The 18,731-nt window shown below is 45.1% G+C and overlaps 1 protein-coding gene across 1 annotated transcript in view; it reads left to right on the top strand.

The window, feature by feature from the left end:
- Nucleotides 1–746: 746 nt before the first annotated feature.
- Nucleotides 747–18,731, top strand: part of LOC310644507 (angiopoietin-2-like) — a 31,831-nt gene continuing 13,846 nt past the window's right edge. Inside the window, exons 1-3 of the mRNA XM_083369583.1 lie at nucleotides 747–1,141; nucleotides 14,206–14,361; nucleotides 18,049–18,170. Of these exons, the coding sequence (XP_083225709.1) occupies nucleotides 827–1,141; nucleotides 14,206–14,361; nucleotides 18,049–18,170 (593 nt within the window). The 5' untranslated portion in view covers nucleotides 747–826. The remainder of the gene's footprint in view (nucleotides 1,142–14,205; nucleotides 14,362–18,048; nucleotides 18,171–18,731) is intronic.

Genomic DNA, 18,731 nt, shown 5'->3' with positions numbered 1-18,731 from the left:
GGGCTTTTTTTCTCATTGAACGCTCAGAACGGAGTTCCGCCACCTTTTTTTGGATGGAACCTTGTAGGGTAGGCAAGGTGGGTTGTATGACATGTGTGAGTTCCGGCACTTTTTTCTTTTACAAAAAAAGCCCTGGCTACAGATAGTAAGGAGGATCGTCCGGGTTTTCTCACGCCCCGTCCTTTCTGATGGGGGAGACGAGGGCTCCTCAAGTTTCTCCTTCGCCCCCCCCTCCCCTCCCCGCAAAGTCCGGAAAGTTTCCGCGCAGCCACATCCTGACTTCTCGGCGCTTCCTGACCGGGATCCAGCCCGCCAAGCACCCTCTAGCTCAGCGTTTCCCAACCTTAGGAACTTGAAGATGCGTGGACTTCAACTCCCAGAATTCCCCAGCCAGCTATGCTGGCTGGGGAATTCTGGGAGTTGAAGTCCACGCATCTTCAAGTTCCTAAGGTTGGGAAACGCTGCTCTAGCTGGAGCAAGGCGGGAAGGTCCCGGGGGCTGTTGACTCGGGAGCGCGTGTCGTGGCGTTCAAACGACCTTCTGCAAAGCGGGTCTCGCTCGACTCGTCCAGCAAAGCCACCCGGGCGGGCTTCCAAAAGCCAGCAGAGAGGGGAGGGGGGGCAAAGGACGGAGGGGGCGGAAAGAGGCGGAGGCCAAAGAGGGTGGGAGGGCTCCAACCCCCCCCCCCACCCCCGTCCTCTCGTTGCCCACAGGAGGCGGGGAGCCAGAGATCGCGGGGCGTCCGGATTTCTCTGGAGCCAGGCAGCTCGGAGCCCCGTGCACGCCCGGAGGAGTTTGCTGCCAAGTCCCGCCGAGGAAGGTCAGGATGAGAAACTGGAAGGTCCTGGCGTATCTCTTGCTGCCCGCCTGGGCAGGGATGCTGCAGCCGGGGGTGTTGGGCAAGGGGGCTGCGGAGCGCTCTCAGCATCGCCTGCAACACGGATCCTGCACCTACACGTTCCTGCTGCCCGAGCTGGGGGGCTGCGATCCCGCGGCTGCTCCTGCTGCTGCAGACGCCCGGTTCCAAGTGTCCAACTCGCTCCAGAGGGATGCGCCATCCTTGGCCGAAGCCCAGTGGCCCGTCCAGCGATTGCAACAGCTGGAAACCGTCATGGAGAACAACACCCAGTGGCTGCAGAAGGTGGGGAGGAAGAAGGCGAGGGTGGGGAGGCTGGGCAAAAGCTGGGCAAAAGCTGCAGGGATTAGCCCCTGGGGATTGGGGGAGGCACTGAGACAATCTCTCTCTCTCTCTCTCTCTCTCTCTCTCTCTCTCTCTCTCTCTCTCTCTCTGTCTCTCTCTCTCTCTGTCTCTCTCTCTCTGTCTCTCTCTGTCTCTGTCTCTGTCTCTGTCTCTCTCTCTCTCTCTCTCTCTCTCTCTCTCTCTCTCTCTCCTGTCTACTCCCCCCCCCCCCCGTGTTCGGTGTGTACTGTACATTGACTGCATTCAGCTGACATAGTTTGGGATATGTGTGGAAGAGTTAGAATATGAACGCAGAACACTTCACAGCCTGGTCCAATGTCCCCAAAATGGATACATTACAACCAGGCTTTACCTTGCTTGTTGGAAGGCAGGTATGGCTTTCAGTGGTTGGGGGTCTGTAGTATCTACTGCAAGATCTTCCTTTGGTGGAGGTCTCCGGAGGGCTTGACTGGGCGCTGCTGTTTTCTTGGCAACAGGATCCAAGTGGCCCAGGGAAAGAAGACAGACAGACAGTGGTCCTTCCTCTACGCTGCACTGAAGCCTTGCCAAAAAAAAAAAAAAAACCCAAAAAGCAACAGGTTGTGAAAAGTGCCCAGGGTGGCCAGCCTATTGTTCTGCAGGTTTAGCAGCAGCTTGCCTGTGGTTTAACGTATTCTGAGTGCTGCCGTTTCGGTCTGTAAAGATTTATGACTAAGGATGCTGTGCAGAAGAATTGGAAACCAAATTGCAAATGAGTTAGTAAACCAACAGGTGAAATCAGGACCAAGACATTTTAATTTATTTATGTCTTAACTCTATTAGATTTTTTTTATATAGAATTAATCAGTGGAATGACTTGCTTCCAGACGTTGTGGATGCTCCAACGCTGGAGGTTTTTAAGAAGAGATTGGATAAGCATTTGTCTGAAATGGTATAGGGTTTCCTGCTTGAGCAGCGGGTTGGACTAGAAGACCCCCAAGGTCCCTTCCAACTCTGTTATTCTGTCATCTCAACTTTATAAGTAACTCAAGGCAGCAAACTTACGTAATATTCCTTCCTCTCCTAAAAATCCCCACAACAACCACCTTGTGAGTTGAGTTGAGCTAAGAGAGTGTCCAGCCAAAGTCACACAACCAGCTATATAATGCCTAAGGCAGGATTAGAACTCACTCTCCTGCTGACTGGCCCGAAGTCACCCAGGCAGCTTTCATACTTAAAAGCAGGACTAGAACTCACAGTCTCCAGATTTCTAGTGTGGTGCCTTAAACTTCTAGACCAGATTGACTCTAATGATAGGGTTTAATGGGTGGGTTTATGCAGTATGCTGAACTAAAAACCAAGCAAATCACATTCTGGTTTAATGCAGTGGGTGACTCAAACCAAACTTCTGGTCCTTAAACCTTTGCTGTGATTCTTATTGTTGTCGTTGTTGTTAATACTCTGTTTCATTAAGTCTGATGGCTTTAATTTTAACCAGTTTGGGCTGAACAACCCATGAGGGACTGGCTTCCTCAGACTAAGACAGAGGTGGAATATATTTGAATGAATAGACTTTGCTGTTGGGGAGGGGGGCAGCAGAGATCCAAGCTTGGTGGGTGAGATCATCACAAAAGTGATCAGGGCTGGGATCTTCATTTCTTTCTCTGATGCTTGGAAGGGGATTTTCTTGGCAGTTTTAATACTGAATAGCCGAACACCTAGGCTACTAAATAGCAGAAAAACCAAACTATTAATTTTTGACAGAGATTGCTCATGCCTGGCATCAAACACAAATAACGACGGGGTTCATATATTACATTAACTTTAATCCAAGAAATCATATTATGACTTTGGGGGATGTGTGGAGGCATCAGAAAGCTGTCAGCCTGGATAGTTTTGGTGGCCAAGATTCTTTGCACCTTCAGGATTGGTGTGTGACAAAAGTGTAGGAGAGTTGTGCAGCATTTAGAAGAGAAAGGTCCTCTGGTATGTGGGTCATTGCTGTACTTTGTTGCCATAACAATTTAGGCTCTGCAAGATTCTCACAACAGATCGTCCTCAACTTATGACCGTGACAGGTACTGTAAATTTTATCATTAAGCGAGGCATCACAGGAGTAGCCTCGATTTTGCAACCTTTTTGCCGCAGGCGTTAAATGAATCACACCGTTCCCCATTGACTTGGCTTGTCATAAGCCGGCTGGGAAGGTCGCAAATGGTGACCCCATGGCCCCAGGAAGCTGCGACTGTTGTAAATACATGCCAGTTGCCAAGCAACCACATTTTGATCATGTGACCATTGGGAGGTTGTGATGGTCATAAGTGCGAGGTCTGGTCGTGCATCACTTTTTTCCAGCACCGTCGTAACTGTGAACAGTTTCTAAATGAGTGGTTATAAGTCAAGGACCATTTCTCACTAGAAATAACTTCCTTGTTCACTTCTTGGAAGTGAAACCAGAGAGAAAGGAAGCTGGGAATTGTAGTTTGTTAAGGCACATAGATTCCTTGTCCCATCTTGGGGGTTCAAAAGATCTGAACCTTAAGATCAGGGGTAGGCAACCTTGGCTTTTTTATGACATGTGGACTTCAACTCCCAGAATTCCTGAGCCAGCTGGCTCAGGAATGCTGGGAGTTGAAGTCCACGAGTCATAAAAGAGCCAAGGTTGCCTAACCCTGCCCAAGATGGACAAGGAATCTATGGGTGTTAACAAACTGTAATCTTACCACCCTTTTTATATCAGTGTCTGAGCAACCTTGTCAGAGCGTGCACGGTCTTATTGCACAGAGATAACCCAGGAGTAAACACAGTAAACAGTGGTCTATATTATATGGCGGTTTCTCTTACACTATCTACATTATACCAGCTGGTTAGCTTTTAAATCATTACTTTGACCAACGTACTTTGGAGACTTAGCAAAATCTATTTTCATGCTTCCAGTTCAGGGCTGGAAGGAGCTCCAAAAGGGGTTGCCAATTCTTGGAATCCAGCATCAGATCTCCTGAAAATAATCTGAACAAGTAGGTGATGGAAAGGACACTACTATTACTTTAGGGGATTACCAATTTTGTCTGTGCTCACAGCCATGTCGTCTCCCCAAGGAAGAACACGTGGCACATTCCCCATCCCCATTCCAACCCCCCCTTCCTGTTTCTCTACCTTTAACCCATGGAAATAACCTACCCACCCACCCCCAGGAAACCAGACCTTTCTCTTGATCTCCATTCATCGGCAGAAGTCAAGCCATTTGTGGAGCCATAGGCTGGTGGACACAGTGATGCTTCTGCCTAAATCTTTGGAAAATGTCTGAATGGTAGAGCAGAAACGGGCAATTTCCTGCCAGGGACACACACTGAAACTGTCTCCATCTTCCAGCACCGCCAATTATTTAATTAGAATTCTTGCTCTTAAAATAACAAGCTGGCCAGTTATCAGCACACTTGCACACATACGGGCAGGAAAGGCGAGAAGAGGAGGAGGAAGAGAGGGTGATATTTTTAGGAACCCTTTCGTATCTACTGCTCGTCTTGCAGACTACGGATTTTGAAAATGTTCTAACCATTTTAATGGCTTGCATAATCTTTGCACTTTAAAATCAACTTTAGATTAAGGTATGTTTGGCTTAATCTGCAAGATTACATAGGTTTTTATTAAGATTATCATATATAAAATACAATGAAAAATAGATAAGGAAATGGGAAAAGGAAAGCTGTAGGGCAGACATGTCAAACACAAGGCCCGGGGGCCGGATCCGGCCCGCGAAGTGGTTTCATGCGGTCCGCGAAGCCATCCTGGAAACAGTGAGGGAACGGCTCCCACTGCCTTGGCCCTGGCCCAGAGACCCTCCTTTTGCCAGAGACCCTCAGATCTGTCCCACTCCTGCCCAGGCCCCCATAGGCACCCTTGATGCGAACGATGTAGAGCTGGCCACGCCCACCCAGTAGGCCATACGCACTCTAGCCACGCCCACCCAGTAGGCCACACCCACCCAGTAGGCCACGCCCACCCAGCCCCCTGAGGGCAACCGCAATGCTGATGCGGCCCTCAATGAAATTGAGTTTGACACCCCTGATGTAGGGGGAAAAAAGAGGGAAAAGAAAAAAAAACATTAATTTCCAGCATTTTTCAGTACAATAAAGTACAAACTTAAATTACAGCCTCATTTTTTTTTTACTTTTACCAATTTAGTAAGCACTATCCATTTCTATAACAAGAGCTAATTTAATCAGCAAAACCCAAAGTCAAGATTTCATTTTTTTTTTCTTGACTGAGCACAAAGTCCAAGAATGGTTTCCAAGTAGAAACAATCCTGGATATATTCCTCTCTCTCATTAAAACAGTTAATTTTGCCACCTCTGCTAGTTCCATTACTTTTTCCATCCATTCTTCCATTTTAGGGATTGATGTGCTTAGCTTAATCATGATTTAACTGGTAGATAGTTGGATTCGCATTGTATACTAAAACCCTGAATTATGGCTTGCAAACCAAAATGCATGGGTTTATAGAGTAAAACCAGAACAAATCAGGATGTAATGTGTTCCAGGAATCCTGCCAAAGAGTTGGAATGCTGAGTTGATTTGTTAAATATCATAATGGTGCAGTTTTGACAATATAATAAAGTATAAGCTGTGTTTACAAATTATGACTGAATTCATACAAGGCACTAGTCTATAATACGATTTAAGTTGGACTTTAAAAGTTGCATGAATTTGACCATGATTCAGAAAACTTGGCTTACAACTTTGTATGTTATGTGAATCAAATTGTAGATTATTGATTAAGCCATTGTTAGAGAAAACAAGATTTAAAAGAACTGTGAGCCCATCCAGCCTTCTATCTTAATTCACACCTTGTACAAAGTCAAGACTAAGGCACCTCTGGCTGAAGTCACAGATTAGACTAAGCCATAAAATATGAATTACACACTACCATAGCTGGTTTTTGATAGCCTACTCTGACTCTCAACCTTGGCAACTTTAAAAGGGGTGGACTTGAACTCCCCAAATTCCCCAGTTAATATTGCTGGCTGGGGAATTCTGGGAGTTGAAGTCCATCCCTTATAAAGTTGCCGAGGCTGAGAACACTGGCCTACTACTGGTAAGCCAAGGTAATCCCTATATCTCCATACAATACAAAGACTCAGCCTGCATAGCTGTGAAGCTCAAGCTGGGGAAGCATTACCATAACCTAATTCTCACAATACGAAAAAGGTAGGTCAAGAATTGGAATCCTGGAGGATTTTTTTTTATAAAAGTCAGTGTTGCATTTTTAAAAATCCTAGATTGGGATCTTACCAAGCTAAGAAAAGTTAAGAATTTTTTATTAATACTGTAGCTAATAGAACGTTATCAAATCTGCAGGGAAGCTTCTAGTTAACATTGCAAAGGAACCTAGCAGAAGAGGAGGAAGTTTCTGACTTAAGTCATTGGAGACCTTTAGCAAAATACAATGATGTAAATCAGGGGTGTCAAACTCGTCACGTGACGTGTCATGACGTATCGCAACTTTTTCCCCATTGCCGGAGCTGGAGTGGGCACGATTTTGGCATGACACATCCAGCCCACAGGCCAGCAGTTTGACACCCTGATGTAAATGATGACTAAATTTAAATATCTTTATTGCATCACTGGCCAGCTAAGACAACCACCAGATGGCAGAAGAGAGCTGAAAGTTTGCTGTTTTTGGTGCTGACATCTACTGGTTATATGCATTTTTGCAGCTAAGTTGGGGTAGCCAACTAAGGGCAGTACTAGTATCTGATGACAGATACTGTCCTTCAGGTGTTCAAAAAGAGCCCACCCCAAAAACAAAACAAAAAATGGAGCCAGACAATCTTATTTCAGTGAATACACCTGTACAGATAGTCCTCAATTTACAACCATTAATTTAGCAACTGTTTAAAGTTAGAACTAAGAAAACTGTTTTACAACCAGTCCTCACACTTACAACCATTGCAGCATCCCCATGATCACATGATCAAAATTTGGGTACTTGGCAACCGACATATATTTACAACAGTTGCTGCTTCCCAATGGGGGAAGATGGATTCCCTTTATAACCCCATGATTCACTTAACAACCACAGTGAAACCTTAACAACAGCGGCAAAACAAAGATCACCAAATCACCATAACTCACTCAACATGGGAAATTTTGGTTCCAACTGTTGTCGTAAGTCAAGGAATACTGGTATTGGCAGAGGTGAACCAATTTGGGGTTCGGGACAATGGGTCAAATCTTGAATTGTGTTGTTGTATGCATACCTTCTAGCACACCTCTGTTCTGGTTTAATCCAGGCTTCCTTTCAATCAGGAAGGTTCCCGCATGGTTATTCTATCCCCCAAAGAGAAAGACTAAGACACCACCAAAGACAGATAGGGATGAATTTTCAAAACAGACCCTGATCAAGCCAAACATGGCAACGACACCCACTCAAGCTGAAAGGAAAGTTGTCCATGGGTTGTCAGCTGACCCAAAATGCTGTCTAGAAAAGTCACATTTTGACTAGAGGCTGGTAAGGGTTTGCAAGAAAGCAGTCAGAGGCAAAACACAGAACTAAATGGAAATTGCAGGGAAGATTATAGAATCCTCTGTCTCTTTTCTGCTTCTTCAGTCTGTAAAAAAAGGGTCATAGTATAAGATGTCCATGGGAGGCATAAAGGCAGAGGGTTGTTCCCTCCACTAAGCAATCTCACCCAACCCAACAGCCTCCAGCTGTGTTGGCACATGGTCACTCCTAGCTTTCTAAACCAGACCCTACTTATCCAGAAACTGCCCCGGAGCAGGGAGCAGGAAGGGAGGGACAGACATAGTCCTGGAGGCCTCCCACTGTTGTCTCCAAATTATCATGTTCAAGGTGATAAAATGGGAAAGTTAATAAAAACAGAAAAAATGGTCATGCCAACTGTCTTTATCTAACCCAACCTTAATTCTTTTGTCCAGAGGGCAGGGTTAATTCAGCTGGGGCAGAACTGGCTGAGTCAGCAAATGAATGATATAAAATAGAATAGAATAGGAGCTGGAAGGGGCCTTGGAGGCCTTCTAGTCCAGCCCCCTGCTCAAGCAGGAGAACCTATACCATCTCAGACAAGTGACTGTCTAGCCTCTTTTTAAAAACCTCCAGTGACGGAGCGCCCAAAATTTCTGGAGGCAAGCTGTTCCACTGGTTAATTGTCCTCACTGTCAGGAAGTTTCTCCTTAAATCCAGGTTGCTTCTCTCTTTGATCAGTTTCCAACCATTGTTTCTTGTCCTGCCCTCTGGTGCTTTGGAGAATAATTTGACCCCCTCTCCTTTGTGGCATCCCCTCAAATAGTGGAATATTGCTATCATGTCTCCCCTATTTCTTCTTTTCTTTAGACTCACTAGTCAAACCCAAGTCCCACAGCCGTTCTTTGTATGTCTTTGTCTCCAGGCCTTGGATCATCTTAGTTGCTCTTCTCTGATCTTTTTCCAAACTCTCAACGTCTTTTTTGTAATATGGTGATCAAAACTGGCTACAGTATTCCAGGTGTGGTCTTACTAAGGTTTTATAAAGCAGTGCTAATACCTTGTGTGATCTTGATTCTATGCCTCTGTTTATACAAATGAGATGCTCAGGATTTCTGCCACTTCTCTCCAACATCTGCACTTAAACACTGAAGATTATATAATCATTGGGTTTGTACTCTGTCAAATTCACAGAGACTCATGGTAGTTTTCAGAATGACAGTTAAAACATCTGCAGTTTAACATAAAACTCAGCCATCCTCGGTATAACTTAAAACAATAAAATAAGGTAGTTATCAATAAAACATCCACCGTAAATGCAGGTGGTCCTTGACTTACGACCATTCATTTAGTGAGCATTCAAAGTTACAACGGCACTGAAAACAAGTCACCTATGACTAGTCCTTGCACTGTCGCATCATCCCTACAGGCACTTGGCAACTGGCATGAACTTATGACGGTTGAAGCATCCCAGGGTCACGTGATCAGCTTTCCAGCCAACCTCTGACAAGCAAAGTCAATGGGGGAAGCCAGATGATCTTAATGACCACACGATTCAGTTAACAACTGCGGCAAAAAAGGTCATAAAATTGGGCACGACTCTCTTAACAGCCACCTTGTTTAGCAATGGAAATTATGGTCCTAATTGCGGTCATAAGTCAAGGACTAACTGTAAGACACGTTATGAAGCAACCAAAACTAATCATTAAGATCTAGCGTTAAGACACAGAGGTAACCATTAGCTAACCCAGGGGTCTTCAAACTTGGCCCTTTTATGACTTGTTGGCTTCAACTCCCAGAATTCTTCAGCCAGGCATGAGGAATTCTGGGAGTTGAAGTCCACAAGTCATAAAAGGGCCACATTTGAAGACCCCTGAGCTAACCAAATCAAACACCCGGTAAACCATTTTTGTCAATACTAATAACAGGAAGGGAGCTTTGTGAACTTAACTAAGGCTGCTGGCCAACAGGTAAAGGAGGAGAAGAGTGCCTTGGGATGACTTTGGCCTTGGACTCGTAACTGCATTCAGACAGGTGTGCTATTTGTTTTTCTCCACCGGACATCACTTTGGCCAGACCCCCTTTGGAGAGGAGGAAAAACAGAGAAAAGGATGCTGAGATGATCAATGGGTCAGTGTGCTGCCCATGGGGGAGGGGGAGGGGAAAGACAAAAACAAACAATCATGGGTTGGATGTAAAGGGACTGACATTGTTAAATAAAAGCTTGATTTGGGAAAGCTGCATGGTTTGAATATGCCTCTAGCAAAAATATTTAACATTCTAAGTTAGGGGTCTTCAAACTTGGCCTTTTTATGACTTGTGGACTTCAACTCCCGGAATTCCTCAGCCAGGTATGCTGGCTCAGGAATTCTGGGAGTTGAAGTCCACGAGTCATAAAAGGGCCAAGTTTCTGTTCTAAGTCTAGGGTGAACTTAGGAACAATGATAGTAGCTACTGATCGATACAGTTAAGCATCGAATTTGAATACCCAAATATCAAAGCCATTAACTTTAAATTTAGTGTCATCTTTATGAAAGAAGCCATTCAGCGGAAGAAGCATTAACATGAGAATCAAACTATCCCACAGGTGCTTTTTTTTTACAAACGCCAACTGGACTTCCTTGGTGTTTTTTTTTTCTTTCAAACATTTCAGTTCTCATCCAAGGAGCTTCTTTGAACTGAAGAAGCTTCTGGGATGAGAAGTGAAATGTTTGCAAAGAAAAAAACAAAAAGCTACTGTTTTTTTTTCCTTTTGGAAAAAAAACAAAAACAAAACCTTTGGGACAACCATGACTTGGATGTCTATGGAGTTTCTCAGTCGTCCAGGTCATGGATGTCCCAAAGGTGCTTTTTTGTTTTGTTTTTCAAGAGGCAACTGGGCTTTCTTGTCTTTCTTTTGAAGATGTTTCGCTTCTCATCCAAGAAGCTTCTTCAGCTCTGACTAGATGGTGGGGAATGGAAGGATTTATATTGCTTGCAGACAGCTGGTCATTTTCTGCCCCGTGTCCCTTCACTGTTGGATGAGAAGTGTAATGTCTTCAGAAGAAACACATGTTCTGTACCAGCCTGCTACCGGCCCTGCAGAAAAGGCAGGGACAACCCCTTTTACAAGAAGGCAAGAGGCTGGAACTAAGCCTGCCAAATTTATTGACACAAAAGCAAACAGAACAAGACACGAACCATGAAACAGGAGCTATTCAAGCGGTTGCCTTCAGCAAACCAGCCCTCCCACGCATTCCCCTTTTATACAGTTCAGGGCATGGCTTCTCTCTGCCTCCTTCCGAGGTGCCCCATTGCCTTCCTCTGTTTACTCCTGATTGACTGCCTCCTGCGTCGGGCTTCCTTGAACAGGGCCAGCTGTGGGTCATCTTCATCCACACTGTCAGGCTCACACAGCTGGGTCTGCATCGTGACCAGGTGGGAGGGGCCTGGCTGAGGGCTCTCATCAGCAAGCTCTCCAACCCCCTCAGCAACCTCTCCAACACCCCCCTCCTCCTCCTCCTCTGAGTCGTCTGACCCAACTGCCGAACCCACAGGCTGGCCCTGAATCACAACAACACAAGAAAGTCCAGTTGCCTCCCGGAAAGAAAAAAAAAAGCACCTTTGGGACAACCATGACCTGGATGATTGAGAATCTCCACAGACATTGAGAATCAAATTAGTTGCAACAGCAGAGCAAACTATGATCCCTTTATAGTCCTTGACGGCAACAGTGTTAGGCCATATATAAAACTAGGGATTTTTCCACCAGGGATAAATTTAATTTAATTTAATTTATAGAAATATTAATAAATTAAATTAAATTAAATTTATCCCTGGTGGAAAAATCCCTAGTTTTATATATGGCCTAACACTGTTGCCGTCAAGGACTCTCTGCTGATTTCCTTTCCTTTGTTTTGCTCAATATCAGCAGCTCTGCTGACTGGGGGTTCCAGGAAAGATTTTTCACAGGTCTGGTTTATCTCTTCCAAAGACACCCACGTTTTACCCCTGCAATGGGGTTGCACAAATATGCTTGGATTAACTGGAGTAATTTATTCTTCTCAATTCAAGCAGGAAGCCAGGCAGTACAAATGACTTTCTCCCCTGAAATATGCTGATTTCAGGAGTTTGTAGAAGCAGCTGTTTGCTCAGCTTGCTGATAAAGGTTTTCGAAAGCTTGAATTTTCAGGTATGAAGTCTGCGTTGAGACACAAATCACACTCGAGAGCAGAAGAAGAAGGGGAAAGCAGAAGTTCTCAGTCAATTGGTAAATTGCCTTGTTGTGGTCATTAACCAGAGAATTGATATTCAAATAGTCAAAATATCCAAAACTAAACTGACAATAGCAAAAGCACTTAGACTTATATACCGCTTCATAGTGCTTTATAGCCCTTTCTAAGCGGTTTATAGAGTCAGCCTATTGCCCCCACCAATCTGGGTCTTCGTTTTACCGACCTCAGGGGGATGGAAGGCTGAGTCAACCTTGAGCCATGTCAGGATTAAACTCCTGGTTATGGGCAGTTTGCCTGTAATACTGCATTCTAACCACCAGGGCTCGTTATGAAAAGTACAAAAAAAAATTGGCAGAAATAACTCGGGTTTTTTTATTTAGTCAGTTGCGTCCTGCCTTTATTAGTTTTACAAGTAACTCAAGTCAGCAACTGTATCTAACACACCTTGCTCCTCCTATTTTCTCACAGTAACATACCTGTGAGGTGGGTTGGGCTGAGACAGAATGACTGGCCCAAAGTCACCCAACTAACTTTATGGCTAAGGCAGACTAGAACTAAAGATCTCCCACTTTCTAGCCTGGTGCCTTAACCGCTAGGCTAACTTGGCTCTCCATTTGATTAACAGAGGCAGCCAAGGCCGGCCAGCGCACATCTCATTCAGGGTCTTCCATTCTACAGAGGCTTAGTTCATGATCTGGCTCAATCCGCTAGACTAGAGATGTTAGCTGGAGAATTCTGGGAGTTGAAATCCACACATCTTAAAGTTGCCAAGAAGAAAAAACTCTGTTCTAGAGAAGTGCTGGGTCTTTAAGGCTACGCGGAAGGATGGAAAGATCAGGGCTAGCCAAGTTTTGATGATAATGATGTTCTATAAGGTAGGATCTACAACAGAGAAGGGATATCCCACAGATCTTATAGGTCAGGGGTCCCCAACCCCCGGTCCATGGTTGCAGCATGCCAGCAACTGGTCTGCACAAATAAGCAAAGCCCCATCCATGGGACGCAGGCAGCACACAAAACCATGCACCCTCTGATCCATGGAAAAACCTCTTTCCATGGAACCGGTCCCTGGTGCCCAAAAGATTGGGGACCTCTACTATAGGTGACAATGTTTTCTGGAAGGGAGATGAATAATGCCCTGTTGTAGGATCCAATCGCTTGGTCATCGGTCATCGGGACCAGAGGTTTTTGTCTTCCAAGCTTTCGGACTTTTGCTGGAGCCCATCTTCAGGCAACGTCTCTCTAGCAGGGTGTGTGCTGTTCTGTGCGTGGCATTTATAACGCCCTGTACTGCTCGAGCTCGTAGGACCTGGGGAAGGCAGTCTTGCAAGCACAGGTAGTCCTCAACTCACAACCACATCTGGGACCAGAATTTCCATTGTTAAGCAAGACAGCTGTTAAGCGAGTTGCACCCAATTTTATGACCTTTTTTTGGCCAGGATGGTTAAACAAATCCCTGCAGCTGTTCAATGAATCATGTGGCCATTAAGCAAATCGGGCTTGCTTGTTGGAAGCTTGCAAATGGCCATCACATGACCCCAGGACACTGCAACTATCGTAAACACATGCTGGTAGCCAAGCACCTGAATTTTTATCTCAGGACTGTGGGGATCTTACAGTGGTCATAAGTGCGAGGACCACTTGTAAGTCACTTTTTTCCTGTGCTATGATAACGTTGAAGGGTTGCTAAACGAATGGTGTAAGTTGAGGACTACTTGTAATTATTTGTACCCATCTTGGCCAAGTCATCAGCATAAAAAAAGAAGAAGAAAGGAGAGAGGTCCTAGGGATTTGCCAAATAGTAAACATGTGGTTCACCAAAGCATCCTGGCAAATGTGTAGTTCTTAAGCTCCCCTTTGCTTAAACTTTGCAATCAGAAGATATTGGTGATGCAAGAATCAAGCCAAAATAAAGTTACTGTGTAATGTACACATCTAGGAAGATATGTGCAGGTGCTTTGCAGGCTGGTTAGTCCTACTTAGAATACAAAATACAGAGTATGAATACAGAATAACAGAGATGGAAGGGACCTTGGAGGTCTTCTAGTCCAATCCTCTGCTCAAGCAGGAGATTCTATCTATACCGTTCGGAAAAATGGCTGTCCAATCTGTTCTTTAAAAAAAAACCCTCCAGTGATGTGGCACCCACAACTTCTGAAGACAAGCCATTCCGCTGATTGATTGTTCTTGCTGATGGGAAATGTCTCCTTAATTCTAGGTTGGATCTGTGTTTGGTAAGCTTCCATCCATTACTTTTCTCCTGTCCTTAGGTGCTTTGGAGAATAGGTTGACCCCTCTTCTCTGTGACAAGCCCTCAAATTTTAATCCCCATTGCTTCTTTGTTTCAGCTGGAAAATTACATCCAGGAAAACGTGAGAATAGAGATATCAGAGACCCATTTCAGTTCTGTACAGGACCACACGGCAGCCATGTTGGAAATTGGGACCAACCTCCTGAATCAAACCGCTGAGCAGACTCGGAAGCTCACTGACGTAGAGATACAGGTAAGCTGATCTTCATTTGGTAGCCTTTTCCTGGATTTTATCTCTGGTGATTTTTTTTTAGAGCAAGGCTATTTCTTGCCAAGTTACAGGGCCACAACGGCTCTACCATCGCTTACTGCAGGGGTCTTCAAACTTGGCCCTTTTATGACTTGTGGACTTCAACTCCCAGAATTCCTCAGCCAGCCCTGGGAGCTGAAGTCCACAAGTCATAAAGGGGCCAACTTTGAAATCCCCTGGCTTACTGAATACATCAAAGTTGAGATGACAACCAGAAGGGAGGATGATCTCCAAACCACAGTGGCTACCGAAGCTATGCCAAAAAAATGGGCTTTAATATGATGTCTGGGTTTCCATCACAAGTTTGACCTGGTCCCTGAGTTCATGTTTTTCTGGATTTGCACAACTGGACAAATAGCCTGGGTTCTTGCGGCATATTAAACCACCAAGAATCCAAGTCAAAACCCACATACTCCATGTTGACCTGCCGCTGATGACAATTTGGAAACTTCAGTTGGGCGCCAATGCAACAACCCAAATGCTCTTTGCTCAGTTGTGCAAATCCAGAAGAGCGTGAGTAGCTTCTGCACAGGTAGAAGGTTTTGAACAGGCACATTCAAGGAATGTAGCTATTCTAAATGGATCATGTCAGCTCTTCATTCTCCACAAAGCTGTGTCATGGCTTGTGCTAAAATACACAAAGTTTAAAACAGGTGCAAACCTACAAATCAGTTCTTGCCTTGCTGACCAAAGGAGGCACACGGAGGATATTCAAGGTGAAGATACAGTTATAAACAAAATTGCAAATTCCCAAAAGGCATATGCAATAACATAGGTGTGGATAGAACTAGGATAGCACACCTGGAAAGGTGAGGAACTGGTTGGGCACTTGCAAGGGCAGACATGGGTTTTGAAATAGTTGAAAAAGTCATGTCAGTTTGGTGGTTTAATATGCTGCAAGAACCTAGGCTGGCAGTTTCCCAAAACGCAACCCCTTAGTTTCTAGTTTGGCACAACAGTAATTTGACCGATATGTTCTAGTAAACTGACTGGATGAATTGAACTCAGCTTTAACTTCCATGAAAGGGATGCGGTGGCTCAGTGGGTTAGGATGCTGAGCTTGTCGATCAGAAGGTCGGCAGTTTGGCGGGTCGAATCCCGAGTGCCGCGTAACAGAGTGAGCGCCTGTTACTCGTCCCAGCTTCTGCCCACCTAGCAGTTCGAAAGCACGTAAAAATGCAAGTAGAAAAATAGGGACCACTCCGGTGGGAAGGTAACAGCGTTCCGTGCGCCTTTGGCATCTAGTCATGCCGGCCACATGACCACGGAGACGTCCTCGGACAAGCGCTGGCTCTTCGGCTATGAAACGGAGATGAGCACCGGCCCCTAGAGTTGGAAACGACTAGCACGCATGTGCGGGGGAACCTTTACCTTTACCTTTTACCTTAACTTCCAAAAAAAATTTTTTTGCGTAGATTCATTGTTTTTTTTTTAAAAAAAAATCTTTACAATTCTACACAATATCGTTAGGAAAGGGGATTTTGAACAACGGCTAATTTCTGATATCATATCATACCAGGATATCAATCACTCTGCTTCATTAAGCAAAGCAACACAGTCCTTCCCAAGAGGCCAGCCTTCCGTTATTCCCTACTTTTTTACACAACTGAGGATACCGTTCAAGAAGAAAAGAAGATGAGCAGGAAAGGCCTGCCTAACTACTTCGGAGCAAGAAGCCCAGAGGAGTTTTGTTTTTGGGTTTTTGGGTTGTTGTTTTTTTGCAATTATCCCTTTTGCAATGAATCCTGAACCTGTGCTGAAAATCCAAAAGCTTCACCAATTTAGCTAGGCTTAACTACTTTATTTCTAATTCTGCAGTGTGTGATTGTTGCCTTTCATCCTTTCCCCCTCTATTTTCTCTTTCCCAGTTAATTTTTTTTATATCGAGCAATTTGACTTCGTTGACTTTTACAAAAATAATTTCTTATGAACGCTTGCCCCTATGCAGTGGTGGGATTCAGCCGTTTCGCACCAGTTCGCACCAGCTTAGGAATTCTGGGAGTCGAAGTCCACAAGTCATAAAAGAGCCAAGGGTCCCCACCCCTGGCCTAGCTAGACAAATTAAGGGTATCAGGAGATTCCGCTTGATTGCTGGTAAAAAGGTAAAGGTAAAGGTAAAGGTAAAGGTAAAGGTTCCCCCGCACAGGTGTGCTAGTCGTTTCCAACTCTAGGGGCTCATCTCCGTTTCAAAGCCGAAGAGCCAGCGCTTGTCCGAGGACGTCTCCGTGGTCACGTGGCCAGCATGACTAGACGCCAAAGGTGCACGGAACGCTGCTACCTTCCCACCGGAGTGGTCCCTATTTTTCTACTTGCATTTTTACATGCTTTCGAACTGCTAGGTTGGCAGAAGCTGGGACGAGTAACAGGCGCTCACTCTGTTACGCGGCACTTGGGATTCGACCCGCCAAACTGCCGACCTTCTGATCGACAAGCTCAGCGTCCTAACCCCCTGAGCCACCGCGTCCCTTTTTGATTGCTGGTGGTCCATCCTAAATATCTGAGGGACCTTTGGAAGAAGCACTCAACCAGTGAGGCCTCTTGGATTGTTATCCTTGGTTTGTGTCAGAATTACTTCCGTTCATGCAGGTAGACCTTGAGTTACGACCACAATGGAGCCCCAAATTTCTGCTGTTAAGTGAGACATTTGTCAAGTGAGTTTTGCCCCATTTTAAGTTTAAGTTTAAGTTTATTGAATTTTTATACCGCCCTTCTCCCGAAGGACTCAGGGCGGTGAACAGGGCATATAAATAGAAATACAAAAGTTAAAAAAGGATTAAATTATTGCCCGAATTAAAACAATCAAAATATAAAAACATTAAAACCCTAACATTCCCCCATCAGGCCAGGCCAGCTTGTTCGAATAAATGGGTCTTTAACCCGCGCCAGAAGGAGCGAAGATCCGGTGCCATCCGGAGCTCAACCGGCAGTTGGTTCCATAAAGCCGGGGCGCCCACAGAGAAGGCCCTCCCCCTGGGGGCCACCAGCCGGCATTCTCTGACCGGAGGCACCCTGAGGAGGCCCTCTCTGTGGGAACGCACAGGGCGGAGGGGAGTCGATGCTGGCAGCAGGTGGTCCCCGAGGTATTCCGGACCCATGCCATGTAAGGACTTAAAAACCATCACCAAAACCTTGAACCTCACCCGGAAGACACCCGGAAGATTTTATACCCTTTCTTGTCACAGTGGTTAAGTGAATCACTGCAGTTGATAAGTTGGTAACCTGTTTGTTGAACGAATCTGGTTTCCTCCATTGACTTTGCTTGTCAGAAGGTCGCAAAAAGGATCACATGACCTTGGGACACCACCACGGTCGTAAGTATGAAGCAGTTGCCAAGCGTCTGAATTGTGATCACGTGATTATGGGGACACTGCAAAGTTCACAACTGTGAAAAACGGTCATAAGTCACTTATTTCAGGGTTGTAACTTTGAATGGTCACTAAATGAACTGCTGTAAGTCGAGGATCACCTGTATTGGATTTTAAGCCATCAGTCATGGTTTACAAATCACACACTAAAACTGAAGTCAAACCACCTGAAGATTGAGAACGATGCATAAAGGTCAAGAAAAGATATAGGAGACTTTCTCTGCTACTTCTGCTCTCTGACGTATCCAGGTTTTCTATTCAACAGGTTCTCAACCAAACATCCCGCCTGGAAATTCAAGTATTGGAAAATTCCCTGTCTACCAACAAGCTTGAGAAACAGCTGCTTCTGCAGACTCACGAGATCAGCAGACTCCAGGAGAGAAACAGGTTAGTCCTCTTATCTTTATGTTTAATTCATGAGGAATAAGTGAAGCCAGAGGTGGGATTCAAATAGGTGAACAACCGGTTCTCTGTGTGGATGCCGCTTCCGGAAGTCCATTCTGGGAAACAAAAAAAATTAGCTACTGGTTCTGCCGAAGTGGTGCGAGCTGGCTGAATCCCACCACTGAGTGAAGCCCACTTAATCCATGCACATTTGTGTAATCCTAGTGCAGCTGTGGCATTGTAGAGCCCTGGAGAAGAGGGGAACATTGAGAAACCATTACAAAAACCAAAAAAGAGCAGAAGTGTTAGGAAGAGACTCAGACTATCTTCTCCCTGACTCGCGGAGAAGAGGAAAATCACAACCAGTCTTGCAAAGTCCTGTTAATACGTTCTTGTCTCAGTAAAACTTAGATCTAGTCTTCTTGTGGAGTCAGCTTTCTGATCGGGATAACTTTGCAAGGATGACAAACATTTTGGTTTCTTGTGGAGAGGGAATTCATCACCTCTAGGCACAGCTGGAGTAATTTTTGCTGGAAAACCAGTCAGTAGAGTTGCCTTTGCAGT

The sequence above is a fragment of the Vipera ursinii genome (genome assembly GCF_947247035.1).
Source record: "Vipera ursinii genome assembly, chromosome: 9".
Lineage (NCBI taxonomy): Eukaryota > Metazoa > Chordata > Lepidosauria > Squamata > Viperidae > Vipera > Vipera ursinii.
The sequence above is the reverse complement of the archived record's forward strand: the minus strand, read 5'-3'. Positions and strand labels throughout refer to the sequence as shown.